The sequence below is a fragment of the Notamacropus eugenii genome, chromosome 3, assembly GCF_028372415.1.
Source record: "Notamacropus eugenii isolate mMacEug1 chromosome 3, mMacEug1.pri_v2, whole genome shotgun sequence".
Classification (NCBI taxonomy): domain Eukaryota; kingdom Metazoa; phylum Chordata; class Mammalia; order Diprotodontia; family Macropodidae; genus Notamacropus; species Notamacropus eugenii.
The window spans coordinates 114,476,769-114,491,405 of NC_092874.1; the positions used below are offsets into that span (position 1 = coordinate 114,476,769).

The following is a 14,637-nucleotide window of genomic DNA, read 5'->3' on the forward strand; positions in this document are numbered from 1 at the left end:
TCACAATTCCAAAAATGACCAGAATGAATTCAATTAACTTTCTGTTATTTCCCAATACACTAAAATTTTTTCTTTTGAGTGAGGCAGGAAATGGTTAAATGGTTGCTAGCATGCCTCTTTGGTCTGAGGGAAAAAGATAAATTCCCTCCCTCCCTTTTGTACTTCTTCCAAGCCTTCTGATTACACAGTACCCCTGCTGCTCTCATCATCTCTACCTGCTTAAATTCTCATGCCTTTCCCTCAAGCCACTTTGAAACTGCACATAACTTATTTCTTTCTACTCCTAACCTGACATTTCTCTTGCATTCTTTTACTTGCTGTTACCAACCATATAAACTGAACAGTAAAATAATTTTTCTCTCCCTTTCTCTCCTTCCTTGTCCCTCCGCCCCTCTGAAACTAGTCTGGAGGGGTTGAAGAGAGGAGTAACAAGAATTTCAAGGACAGTTCAGCTCAGCCTTTCTGCTCCTGCTGGCTGGCTGGCTAAATTTACAACCTTATCAGATAAAAACAGAGACACACAGACTCTCATTCACACAGAAATACCAACACAACATATACAGACAAAACATTTAACAGAATAGAATAGTACATATAGGTTTAAATTTTTGGCAAACCCAATCCTCAGAGGAACCATATTTGGGCCAGAATGTGCCTCCTCCTCCGATATCTTTTCACCCCATAGGAAACAACAAAACTTAATCATCTTATTCCTGTCCTTTCCTCTATAATTTGGTAATTTGTGCCAATTTTGTAATTGATTTCCCAAGGGACTATTTACCGGTATTTCCTGACTCCATTCCTAAGCTTGTTGGGGTTTGGACTGCCCCTTCCCCATTCTTTTGGACAAGGGTTGTCACCAACACCTCCAAGTCTATGACTCAACAAATTTTGCTAGCTCCCTTGCTAGCTCTCAGTGGGGGTCACCCACCCACCATCAGTCACCCAGCAAATGTTTTTGGGGGCCCTTCACCCTGGGGTCCAGCAGTCCACCAATTTGGTTGAGAGTCATCACCTTCTCCCCGAGTCTATTCTAAGACTCAAGGAATTGACCCCCAGGCCTCCCTCCCCCCCCCTTCCCGCACTTACCGCTGGTTCATACAGTACAAGTTGCCTGACTGCAACCTTCAACACCAGCCAGTTGACATTTTCACGCACTTCACAGCTTGGGAGTCTTTGGAGTCCTTATCTCTGTTCTTTCTGTCCTCACTGAGTTCCTCTGCTTCAGGTTGTTACTTTGCAGAGAGGGAGGCCCGGCGACCCCATTTCAAAGACCATGGGTGAATCTCTCCATGGGCGCCCAGTCTTTGAACTGAGTTGCCAGCCATCTTTCTCAAAAGTCACAGATCCCGGACGAATGCCCCCAAACTGTGTGGGATGGCTCAGGTCCCTACATAAATCAATTACTCAGAGGCCTCTCAAAGTGATGACAGAAAGTTAATTTATTTACTAGATTCTCGAGAATTGGGACAATCCTACAGCAGTTCACCTGGAGTAGGAAAGCCAAAGCCAAAGAAAAGGCAGTGATATACATAGACCCTAACGCAAGTTCCCCCCCTCCGCCCCCACTGACCATTATTTTCATGAGCTGAGAATATGATCTTACGTTCTAGACATGAAATCTAACTAATGCCTTTTGAAATGAAGACATTGAAGAATTAGGTAAACTTTATCCAATCATTAAGACCCTAATGTACTACACAGTTTTATATCCTTATATGGAATTATTCTGTTCTAAAAATATAGTAACCTTGAGCCTCTCAGTCTTGCCTCACCCCTGGGAGAAGAATTACAATCTGAGAAGTCTTCACTAAACCTATCCCGCTCAGTAGGGACCAGGCCAGAGTGTTTTGATAAAGAGAATTACAGGGAAATGTAAAAACTTAGCAAGGTGTCTTTCACATAGTAGGTAAGTAACAATTTTTTAGTTGAATTGGGTTGAACGATAATACTAAAACCAATCCTCAAACTAATCTTCATGCCAGCCACAGATGATGTTCCTTCCTAGCTAAATTAGAAAATGTAGTTAAATAACCCCATTATTATCCTTCTGTTCCAGGTTGCCTATTCTCCAGGGTGGGACCTCGGCCTTTGTGGCCCCATCCTTGGCCATGCTCTCTCTGCCTGCCTGGAAATGCCCTGAGTGGACTCTCAATGCCACACAGGTGAATGTCAGCTCTCCAGAATTCATTGAGGAATGGCAGAAGAGGATCCGAGAGGTAATTCTGGAGAGAAAATACTGAGAGTTGGTCCTGGGGATTATTGGTGCTGTTGGTGATGGAAGTGCTAAAAATGAGAATGAGGAAGGGACTGCCAGAGACACCATCAAAGTCAAATGTCATACAAAATACTTTGAAAACTTTTATACTTTTCATCTAAGTAGTTGAAAATATTGGCATACTTGCTCTCAGGTATTCTTCTAGCCAATCCAGAGAGATAAGTAGAAACAGGTGTGAAAATTGGGATTTTGTAGAGAAATATCAGCTTGAAGCTGTATGGGCACACCTAGAGTTAAAGTGGGCATATGTGACACTGTGGCCTGTATGTAAAAATTTGGCAATGCATAGATAGGTGTATCTATTTGTAAGCCATTAACTATGAGCAAAAATAAAAGGTGGGGGGATGGGCAAGAGAAAACCCATTTGCTCTTTCCTCCTTCCAACAAACTTCTAATCTTCTGAAGACTTTCTCTGATGAACAATTAGTCAGTTTAATGGGCTTCCTCCAGCATATCTGAAAGTCAGATGGCTGATCTAAGGCTGGACCAGAGCCCATGACTGAATCTGATCTGGTATTGGTGGCTAGACTGAGATGTGAATATGGAGAAATTTTCTTTTACAGTTTTATCCTCAGTAGTTTGTGTTCTGCTATATTCTCTAACACAAGAGCAGGTTGGGATTGAGAATTGGACTTGGTTTGCGCCTAGGATTTAGGTTTGTAGGAACATGGACTGATCCTAACTTGTAACAGAGTTACTTGTAACAGTGGTAGACTCCTACCCTGATGGCATGGAAAGGAGAAACTTGCTTCTCTGGTTCCTTCCTGACTGCCTTCCCTTATCTGTAGTCTGGATGCCTTGGTTCCTGTAACTCATTAGGTCATATAGGATAGAGACTATGTTTGGTGGAGTACTTTAAATTCCAGGCTCTTAAGTAAAATTTTGCAAATCTCTTTTTGCTGACTATTCCAAAAAATGCTAACCATTCACCTTATGAGGACCCAAATACTGCCAGGGACTTTTGGAGAGCAGCTGTATTTAGGCTGATGGCTTTTGTATATCTGTAACTGAGATGGGTATATGTCTAATGAGAGGCACTGTGGAAGAGTAGATAGAGAGTTGGACTAGAAATCAGGAGGATCTGTGTTCAAGTCTTCCCCATGACATATTTACTGTGTGACCTCCTAGGTAAGTAATTTAACCTCCAAGAGCTCTAGACAATATTCTAAGACTATAAACTGCAGAAATGGTACCTTCCTGCACTGAAAGAGGGCATTTCTTCATTGAAGAGTTCCCCATACCAATGAAATTGCTGATTCAGCCCCTATGTATATGTCTGCTACAGAAACAAGGCACATTGTGTACCTTCAAGTAGTAGAAGTTTCTGAAGTTGATGATGGTGTGAGTTCCTTCCCTTTGACTCTTTAACTGGGCCAGGGAAAGGTAAAAACTTAGCACAGTGTCTTGCACATAGTAGGTACTTAGTAATTTTTTGGTTGAATTGGATTGAATGATAGTCCTAATAGCTGACACATATCACATTTTAAAGTTTGCAAAGTGCTATACACAAAACTTATAAAACAGTCCTATGAGGTAGGTGGTAGAGATATCATTACAACAACTGTATTTTGCAAATGAGAAAAGCCAGGTGTACAGCTCTTAAGTAAATGAAGTATTAAGAAAATGTCAGAGGTAAGATTTGAACCCAGAAGCTGCAGCCTCCAAATCCAGTTGTTCTAGTGACTATACTAGACCTCCCCTCCATTGAACCACATTGAATTTTGCCATTGCTTAGGTATCATGGTGTCTCTCTAAGAAGTTAGAATCCTGACTGCTCAGAGGTCATGTAACTAGACTTCTTCATTATTATAATCAAGTAGACAAACTACACCACCAATGAAACATGGCCATGCACCTACTCTCCACCAGATCAAGAAATTCTGTCTTCACATGTCCACCTTTTACGTATCTGGACTCAGCAGAGTTGCTCATATTCATTTAAATTAAGCTACATTGTCTCTTCCTGGTGGTGTCCTTCCACTGGTTCTTTAAATTTCAGCATTGTACCACCTAAATCCCAAGACATCCAAGATCTGGATGTTGTTGATTTATTGAGTTAAGAAGTGGAGTTTGTAGTGGGGATTGGGGTTCTAAAACATTGTCTTGACATTGGTTCAAGAAATATAAAAGTATAGCTCTTCTCTTTCAGTTACAAGGTGCCATCATGGTGGCTTCCTGTGTCCAGATCACTGTGGGATTCTCTGGCCTCATTGGCTTCCTGATGCGCTTCATTGGCCCCCTGACCATTGCCCCAACCATCTCTCTTGTGGCCTTGCCACTCTTTGACTCTGCAGGGAGTGATGCTGGGATCCACTGGGGCATTTCTGCCATGTAAGTGTTCCATGAAGAAACCAGCTCCTTTGGGGATGAACCTGGAATCCCATCTACTGAAAAAATCACCTTGTGGTCAATAGTCACTGTAGGTCATTAATGCTCTGCCTTACACTAAAAACGGATGGAATTTCAAAGTTGGAAAGGAATGTAGAGGTCAATCTAGTTCAACTTATACCTGAAAAAGAATCCCTTTTCTGCAGCATGCCTGATGAGGCTCCCTAGACTTTGCTTGAAGATCATGAATGAAGAGGGGCAGGGAGGGAAGTCCACTCCCTCCCTAGGCAGCCCATTTCCACTTTTGTACAGTACTAATCATTAGAAAACTTTCCTTTAGGTCAATCCTAAATTGGTCTTTCCAACTTCTTCCCCTTTGCTTTTAGTTTCACCCTCTGGGGCGAAGTAGATCATGTTTAATCTCTCTTCCCATGGGAGTGCTTTAAATACCCTCGATTCTGACGAATACGCCAAGGAGAATAATAGCTGCATTGTCCTTCAGGAACCAGGTTGACACTGCTTACCTGTAGCCAGGAACACATATCCTGAGTGACTTTGCCATTAGTGGAGAAGGCATTGAAGAGGCCATGACCACATGCTCTCTCATATCTCTCTTGTCACAGAGGTCCTCACTCATAGGACATCTGGTCAGAGGTAGGGGTATAGCTCATGGCAAGGAATAACCATTATGGACACCAGGTTCATTGACCTTGGTCTCATTAGCACCCGGTTATAACTAACAGAGCTAACTACTGTTAGTAATGTACATCCCCCATAATCTTCTTCTTCACTCCAGTCTCTGATGAAGAGATGGCCTTTCTATTTGTGAAGGCCAGTCTCTCTCTCTCTCTCTCTTTCTCTCTGTACATATATATATATATATATATATATATATATATATATATATATATATATATATATATATATATATAAAAATATATATAAATATATATATATATATATATATGCATTTGCCCTGTATGCACTTATTTGCCTCTTCTATAGCATTTTGCCCCAACCGTCATCTTTATCTTCTAATTTTCCAGCCCTCCCTGTTTGCTAGTTTCTTCCCTGCTGCCTACGAACAAGCCCAAATCTCCTTCATCTTTAAAAAACCCCAAACCTCTCAATTGATTCTACCACCCCCATCCTGTATATCTTCTATCCTTCTCAGCTAAACTTCATGAAAAAGTCATCTGTACTTGGTCCATCCCCTTCCTGTCCTCTCATTCTCTTCTAAACCACTTGGCTTCTCAGTTTCTCATGCAATAGAAACTGCTCTTCAGAGTTAGCAGAGATCTCTTTATTGCCAAATCTAATAGCATTTTCTCAATCTGCATCCTCCCTGACCTCCCTAGCATTAGACACTGTTGAACATCTTTTCCTCCTGTGTACTCTCTCCCCTGGGTTTTTGTGATAGTTGATTGCTGATCTCCTTTATTGATCTGTATCCATGCCATGCCTACTAGCTATGGATATACTCCAAAGCTCTGTCCTGGGCCCTCTTTTCTCTCTGTGATCTCTCCCTTAGTGATCTCATACGTTCCCATAAGTTAAATTGCTATTTCTAAGCAAATGATTCCTAGATTTATATATTTAGCCCTAGTTTCTCTTCTGAGGTCTAGTCCCAAATTATCAACTGCCATTAGACATTTAAAAGTGGGTATTCCAAGGGCCAGCTGGGTGGTATGGTGGATAGAGCACTGGTCCTGGAATGAAGAGGATCTGAGTTCAAATCTGGCCTCAGACACTTGATACTTACTAGCTGTATGACCCTGGGCAAGTCATTTAACCTCAATTCCCTCACCAAAAAAAAGGGTGAGTATACCATAGGCATGCCAGACTCAATATCTCTAAAACAGAATTCATTATTTCCTACCCTTACCCCTACACACATCCCATTGCCCCATCTTCCATATTTATCTGTTTTTGTCAATGGCCCCACTATCCTTCCCAGTCACCCAGGCTCAGAACAGCAGGATCATCCTCAGCTCCTCACTCTTCCTTAGCCCACAAATCCAGGTATTGTCAGATCTTGTCATTTCTACCATCACAAAGTCTCTTTTGTACAACTATAACCTTAGCACACATCCTCATCACCTCATTCCTGGACTTCTAATTGGACTTGCTGCCTCAAGTCTCTCCCCAATCCACCAAAGCACCTACATGCACTTACTAGGTATCTGCTGTGTGCTTTAGATAGAAAGAGAATCGAAGAAACAAAACCTCCTTATTTCCACACAGCTGCCAAAGAGATTTTCCTAAAGTGTAGTCTGACCTTATTAGCCCTTCCCTACTCAATAACCTTCAGCATTTCTCTAGTATCAATTATAACTGTAATTGTAACTCTAATATCAAATATAATCTTCCAATATGGCATTTAAAATTCTTTGCAATGTCTCCCTTGCTTTTCTTTCATGTTTTCTTGGTACATGACTACTCTCAATGTCCTCTGTGGTTCTGCTGTATTGGCCTAACTGCAGTTGCACACAAGGGGCTAAATCTCCCACCTCCCTGCCTTTGCACTGGCTTTCCCTATGCCTGAAGTGTTCTCCCTCCTAATCTTTGCTCTTTTAATCCCTGGCTTCCTTTCTCAAGGTCTTATCCATTCATTTAACTACCAGTGCCTTCCCCTCTGCAACTGTCTTCAATCAATTCTGCACATATCTTCTATGTACAGGCTAATGTATATGTTGTCTCCCCAATTAGAATTTAGAGTGCAGAAAATTTTTTTTTCATTTTCTTTCCTCCTCCAGCAAGTGCTTGATCAATGTTAGATGATTTATTAATATTACTTTTCACAGGATTTTCAGATTAGGGCTGGGTGGGAACTTAAGGGTCCTTGAGGATCTAACCCTCTCATTTTACATAAAAGGAAACTGAGTCCTAGAAGAGTCACATAGGTAGGAAATAGGAGAATTGGAATTAGAATCCAGGTTTTCTGACTCCACATCTACTGCTGAGAGGGTTTCATTGCGTAGAGGGTCCCAGAGTTGGGCCATGAATGAAAGGAGGAGTTTTAGCATATGGAGATGAGCAAGATAAGAATGTATTCCAGCTCTGACAAATAGCACAAAAATGAGAGAGAACTGGGGATGAAGAATAGTCGATTTGAGCAGGGTGTAGAGGAGCTGAAGTCAGAAACAGGCACTGAACCTATGATTTCTCTGGTGTATGGAAATCCTGCTAAAGGCCATTCCTTCCACCAGTGAAGGTTGGCACCTTCTCTACAATTTACAGTCTTAAAGAATTGCTGAGAGCTTTGAGAGCAATTGAGAGGTTAAGTGACTTATCTAGGGTCACAAAGCCAGTAGGCAGAATTTGACCCCAGATTTTCTTGGCTCTGAGGCCACCTCTCCATAGGAATTAAAGCAGTGTGAAATTGAACTGAACAGGGCACTTGGAGCCAGACTATAGGGGGCCTAGTTAGCTGCCAGGGTTAGCACTTTTTGTTGTATTTGGTAGATAATGGGGAGCCACTGAAGGTTTTTGAGTAGAGGAATGACACGGTCAGGGCAATGCTTGAGGAAGATTACTCAGGCAGTAGTATTAGGGATAAATTGGAAAGGACAGAAATCACTTAGGAGGTTAAACCAATAGTCTAGATGGGAAGAATGAGGGGGTTATAGTGAAAGAGGAAAGGAAGCAGCTGCAAGAGTGGACATCCTTAGGAAGATCTGAAATCTGTTCATGATAAACAGCAGGAGCCTAAGTTTATTTCTTTTTATTTCAGGACCATTTTCTTGATCGTACTGTTTTCTCAATACCTGAAAAACATCCCTGTGCCAGTACCAGTTTATGGGCAAGTCAAGAAATGCCATGTTTCTAAGCTCTACCTTTTCCAGATCTTCCCAGTAAGCCATATTTTTGAGTTCTTAAAAAAATTGTTGGTACTTTATGTTCTGATGTCCTTGTCATTGCCAATTATACTCCATCCCTTTTACTACACAGTGAAGCTTCCCCTAGAACAAGGAAGAAAAAAGAACCCAGTTAATCTAAAGAGAAGCTAGGTAGTGCAGTAGATAGAGCACTGGGCATGGAGTCAGGGAGACCTAAGTTCAAATGCAGCCTCAGACACTTACTAGCTGGGTGACCCTGGGCAAGTCACTTAACCCTGTTTGCCTCAGTTTCCTCATCTGTAAAATGAGCTGGAGAAGGAAATGGCAAACTTCTCTAGTATCTTTGCTGAGAAAACCTTCATTGGGGTCGTAAAGTGTTGCACACAACTGAACACCACCACCACTGAAATCTAAACTAACACTGCAAACCTAAACCAACATCTCATATCAATAATCCCTTACCTTCTCAAGGAAAGTGGAAAAATGCGGCTCTTTATCTTTCCTTAGGGCCCAAGCTTGGCCATCATAGTTACATAGCTTTCAACGTCCTTTTATTATTCTTTTTATTCTATGCAGCTGCAGAGGTTTTAGTATTTTCTTGGTTCTGCTTAATTTCCTCTTAAGCTCCTGATCGTTTTAGCAACTCTTTTCTCCCCCTTAAGAAAAGGCTCTTGGGAGTTCACTCTCAGCTTTTTTCTCTGGCTCCTCTTAATCACAGAGCCATGGAATTTGAAAGTTGGAAGGAATTCCAGAAGCAGTCTATCTAGGCCACAGCTTTTTGGCCTGGACAGCAAAAATTTGTTTTTAAAAATATTTTGATATATGTCAAAATGGGCTCCTTTGTCGTTCAATGTGTTTTATTTTATGCACCTAAAGACGTCATTCTGGGATGGGGTCTGTAGGTTTCACCAGAGTGCCAGAGGAAACCAAGGCTTCAGAATTAGGTGAGGTGTTCAAGGTCACATAGCTAAGAAGGGGGCAAAGCTCCAGGCTAGGGCCCAAGACTTCTTCCTCCTAGTCTGTTGTCCTTCCTCCTTTCTATCACTGCCTCTCCCTTCTACGGATTTTGTCTCTAGCCAATCTCTATTCTATTTCTGTTCTTTGTCTTTTATATTCTTCTTTGCACAATGACAGATTACCACTAGTGCAGAATCACTTCAGGCTCCAGTGTAGTTCCTTAGCCCCCACCTTCTCCCTTTCTGGGAGGCAGGCAGCTCAGGGCTAGGATGAGGGGAGTGTGTAACAGCATGATGGAGCTGCTTCTCTCTGGGCAGGTGCTGTTGGCTCTTTCCATTTCTTGGATCATCTGCTATGTGCTTACTGTCACCAACGTCTTCCCCTCGGCCTCTTCAGCATACGGGTATTTGGCCCGTACAGACACCAAAGGCGACGTTCTGTCCCAGGCCCCTTGGTTCCGCATCCCTTATCCAGGTATGGGCAGTTGCTCCTGTTCCTGCCTAGTGGAAATCCTCAGGTGTGAGGAGAAACATCATTGAAGGACAATGTCCTGGGGTAATAGAATGGGCCTTCCTGGCCTTCCCCCACTTCCCCAAGAGCCAGTGACTCCCCAGGGCAGTGTCTGGCTGGATGTCACTGTGTCCCCAAATGCCATTTAGATATCAGTCTGGCCTTAGAAATATGAGGCCAGATGGGACAATAAGGGGACAGGGTGGAATATGAGGGTAGGCATATACCAGAGGCAGGTATGGTAAATGTGGGGAGTGGAGTAAGGGCTCTTCCTGAGAACTCTGAGAAGGCTCAGTGTGTCCTAAAAGAATCCAGACCAAACCAGAGTCCAGATTCCCTTTAGAGTGAATTTGACACTGGATTTCTTTGGAAACCGAGTCCTTTGTGAGTAACTGTTGTCTCCAAGGTAGCAATTCCTTAGACTGGGACTCACAGGATTTCAGTTCCAGGCTCCAGGCATACCCCACTGTTGAGTCTATACTTACCTTACTTACTCAGAATGAGACAAACCTTGGGTGTGTAAGAGACTAAATGGGAAGGGAAGAAGGAAAGATAATCCTCTCTATATCTCAGTTCCCTCTGTACCCCTGGGAGGTAAAAATGGAGTAGCACTGCTTAGAACTAGGACTCTTAACTCCTTGATTTGGCCAGTTCTGAAGAAATAAGGCCAATTGGGTCAATTCTGCCATAGCCCTGGGTCCTTGTTGAGTTTGTGAAGGAGAGTTCCTAACTGCTAAGAGATCTGGTGAGGGATTTATAGTTTATGACAGGAAGGACAATCCCAGGTAAGAACTTCTCAGATGCTATTTCTCAGTTCCTAAATACCCCAAGGCTGTCCCGAGAAGGGCCTGACTTCTGGTGCTTTCTGTCACTACTGAGCTCTGATGACTGGCCAGCTGCTTTCCCCTCCAATAACTAGGAGGATTATGATAAGACATATTCTAAAGGCCCTGTTGAGTTGAAGGTTGCTTATCCAATAGAGTGTTTGTGGAAGATTTTTAATTTTTCCAGGAAATGCCCATTATCTCATTTTATTCTTATGCCCCAGGTATTATTATGCCATTGTGTAGCTCGGATGTCTGTTGGGCCTCAGACCTACATGTCTTACTCCAAGTCCGCATATCTTATATTCACTTTGTATTGGTTTAACCTAGATTCACAAACACATGCCTCCCCCAGACAATCAGATTTTCCAGAGCCTGGAAGTGGAGGGAAGGTGGAGAGATGAGTCTGATGTGGGGTTAATGTCCCCTAAATTAATTGCTTGTCTGTATTTAATTCCTAGGGCAATGGGGAGTTCCAACCATCAGCTTGGCTGGAGTGTTTGGCATCATTGCTGGGGTGATCTCCTCCATGGTGGAATCAGTGGGAGATTATCATGCCTGTGCCCGGCTCGTAGGAGCTCCACCCCCTCCAAAACATGCCATCAATCGGGGTATTGGCATTGAGGGAATTGGCTGCCTCCTAGCAGGAGCATGGGGGACTGGGAATGGGACCACCTCCTACAGTCAGAATATTGCTGCACTGGGCATCACCAGGGTAAGGTTATTGGGGTTGCCACATCAGCCAGTGTTTGACCAACTAAACCGAAGTTCTGACACAGAAAGCAGTTGATTCTTACTGTTGAATCATAGGATTACAGATTTTAGACACTCAACTTAACTTTAGAGGCCATCTAATCTAATCTTCTCATTTTAAAGGCAGGTACACTGATTGCCGCAGAGTAGGGAAAGGGACAAGAATATATTACTTGCCTACTATGTGCCAGGCATTATGTTATCCACTTTACAAACATTATTTTATTTGATCTCTAAAACAATCCTGGGAGATAAATACTATTATCATCCCTATTTTACAGTTGAGGAAAGTGAGGCAGACAGAGGTTAAGTGACTCAACCAGGGTCACATAGCTAGTAAGTGTCTGAGGCCAGAGTTGACCTCAGCTCTACTTGACTTCAGGCTCAACACACTATCCATTGTGTCACCTAGCAGTGTCTGGGATTAGGTGATTTGCCCAAGGTTGCACAAATATTAAGGGGAAGATTTGTTGTGGTTGTTGCTCAGTGATTTTTCAGGTGTGCTTGACCCTTTGGGGTTTTCTTGGCATCTCCTTCTCCAATTCATTTGACAGATGAGTAAACTGAGGCAAACAAGTGATTTACTTGAGGTCACACAGCTAGTAAGTGCCTGAGGTTGGATTTGAACTCAGGTTGTCCTGACTCCAGGCCCTGGTGTTCTATTCAATGCCGCCACTAAGGGCCAGAACCAGGATTCAAATCCTGGGTTTTTTACTTCAAATTCAATGCCCTCTCCATAATAGCATGTTACCTCCTCTCATATTATGGTCTTTAAAAAGAAAGTTTTGATTTTGGTAATCATACTGGTGACTCATTGCAGCCCATTTAAAGGAGAAAGAAAGAGAGGATGACCCAGTGGTCTTAGTGTTACCCAGAATGAACATATGCAATTCTTCAGTGCCAGATGAATAAAGAACAGATGACTCTGCCAGGATCAGTCAGCTAGCATTTATTAAACACCTACTGTATACCAAACAGTGTACTAAACTTTGGGAACATAAATATAAGTAGAGAGAAAGCTGCCCTTCAAGGACCGTACATCCTAATGGACAGGACAGCACATAAAAAGAAACTGTGAAGGGGTAGGAAGACAAAGGCACCAGAGGAGAGATGGTAGAGAAATCCTGAGTGTGGAGTGGAAAATAATGAAATAGTGTTGGGCTGGGATCCGAGCCATGCAAATCAGAGGGGGTGGGTACTGCCAATATGCCCATTCCAGGGCTGGGGCATCATGGGGGAAGTCCTGAGTATGGTCTCGAGGGGAATGACAACCTTCATTGGCTAATGGAGATCCAAAATCCTATCATTAGCAGGAAACTAGCATGATTGTAAATATTGACAACAGGTCTGCTGCTTAATGTGGCGTCTATGAACTCCTCAGTGAATCGGGTTTAATGCTTGGTCTTTGAGCAATAAATTTAGGCAGGAAACCCAAAGGAAAAAAGGCAGCTTCTAGCCATGGCAGTGTGCCTTCCCTGGGTAGAGCACCTCAGGCAAGGGTGGAGAGGAGAGGAGAGGAGCTGCTACTCACTCACAGGCTGTGTTTATCCTTGGTTCTCGAAGAGCACCATGACATCAAGATGATGACATGACTTGCAGTTGACTTTGAATTGGGTGAGGGAGGGCTGATATATGGTTCCCTTTTCTCTTTCTTTGATATCGTGGGAGTATGGACCCAGGAGTGGTATTACTGAGTCAAAGGGTGTACAGATAGTTCTTAATCTCATCCTCTCTAATCTCTGGGAGTTTATCACTTCAACAGTCTCTGTCTCTGTCTCTTTCTGTGTGTGTGTCTCTCTCTCTTTTTGTCTCTGTCTCTTTCTGTCTCTACCTCTGTCTCTGTACCTCTCTCTATATGTGTCTCTCTAGATCTCTCTCTGTCTCTTTTTTGCTTTATGTCTGTCTCTCTTTCAGTCTGTCTGTGTCCCTGTGTGTATGTCTCTCTGTCTCTGTCTCTTTCTCCTTCTGTCTCTATTTCTCTCTGTTTCTCTTTCTCTGTCTCTCTCCTTCTGTCTCTGTCTGTTTGTCCTTAAAGACAATGTTGTAGAGAACAACTACCACACTCTTTGACTGGTCACTGCCCTTGGAAATCTTAGCACAACATAGAACGTGAGTATACAAAGGAATACTCAGTGTTTGCCCTTGAGGAGCTTATGGTCTAATTGGAAAGACTAGTTAGATGGCTAGATAAGTAGGAAGATAATAGATATAGACACAGGCATAGGCATAGATATAGTAATAAGCGTATAAAGAAATATAGATAGATATAGGTACATACATGCACATACGTAATACATTAGAAAACTCTTACAAACCTGTGTTTGAAGAAATGTAAGATCATGTAGTTAACAGTATGCATATGTTATGAGAGAACGTGGAGCACAGGACTAATCCTAGGGAGATCAAATTAACCCAGGGAGCCTTTTTCATGTGGTGCCAATCACTGAACAAGTATTTACTTGGTACATGTTGTGTGCCAGGTATTGTGCTAGGCACTAGGGATATAATCTCAAAGACAGGAACAATCTTTATTCACAGAGATTATGTTTTGAGATGACAGAGAGAAAAGATACAAATGGACAGGGAATTGGAGCTCAGAGTTTATTCCAGCATCCTTTCCAATTCTCTTCCCTGGAGGCAGAATGGGATGGTGATTTAGGTTTATGTCTGCTTCATCTCCATATTGCTTTAGTAGAGTTGTTCTAGTAGAAAGACCCACCCCAGACCCACCCCACCCCACCCCAACAGAAGCCCTTTGGGTGTTCTGTATCCTCACAGGGTAGCTGATGCTCAGTTCTCCTGTTTCTTGCCTTTACCTTTGACTGTAGGTGGGGAGCAGGAGGGTGATCATTTTTGCTGGCTGTGTGCTGCTCCTGATGGGCGTCTTTGGGAAGATTGGGGCTGCATTTGCCAGCATTCCAAGGCCTGTCATTGGGGGTATGTTCCTAGTAATGTTTGGAGTCATCGCAGCAGTGGGAATTTCTAATCTACAGGTAAAGAAAGGCATCTTTTCAGTTCAATTCAACATTTCATAGCAAGGCACTAAGTCCTGACCTTAAGACTGTCTGCTTTTAAAGAATTACAGAAACATTTTGCCTCTTGAAATACATTTTTTGGAATCTGAATTATGAATGATAGAACTGGGGTT

At 42.7% G+C, this 14,637-nt stretch overlaps 1 protein-coding gene across 2 annotated transcripts in view; it reads left to right on the forward strand.

Annotated features, from left to right (window-relative positions):
• The window catches only part of LOC140533208 (solute carrier family 23 member 1-like), a 52,788-nt gene that overhangs the window by 35,275 nt on the left and 2,876 nt on the right, over positions 1-14,637 (forward strand). The window contains exons 5-10 of one of the 2 annotated variants that reach the window (XM_072652642.1): positions 2,060-2,219; positions 4,428-4,609; positions 8,340-8,460; positions 9,720-9,876; positions 11,198-11,451; positions 14,318-14,482. In XM_072652642.1, coding sequence (XP_072508743.1) covers positions 2,060-2,219; positions 4,428-4,609; positions 8,340-8,460; positions 9,720-9,876; positions 11,198-11,451; positions 14,318-14,482 — 1,039 coding nt within the window. The remainder of the gene's footprint in view (positions 1-2,059; positions 2,220-4,427; positions 4,610-8,339; positions 8,461-9,719; positions 9,877-11,197; positions 11,452-14,317; positions 14,483-14,637) is intronic. The other variant, XM_072652643.1, reaches the window with a different exon arrangement.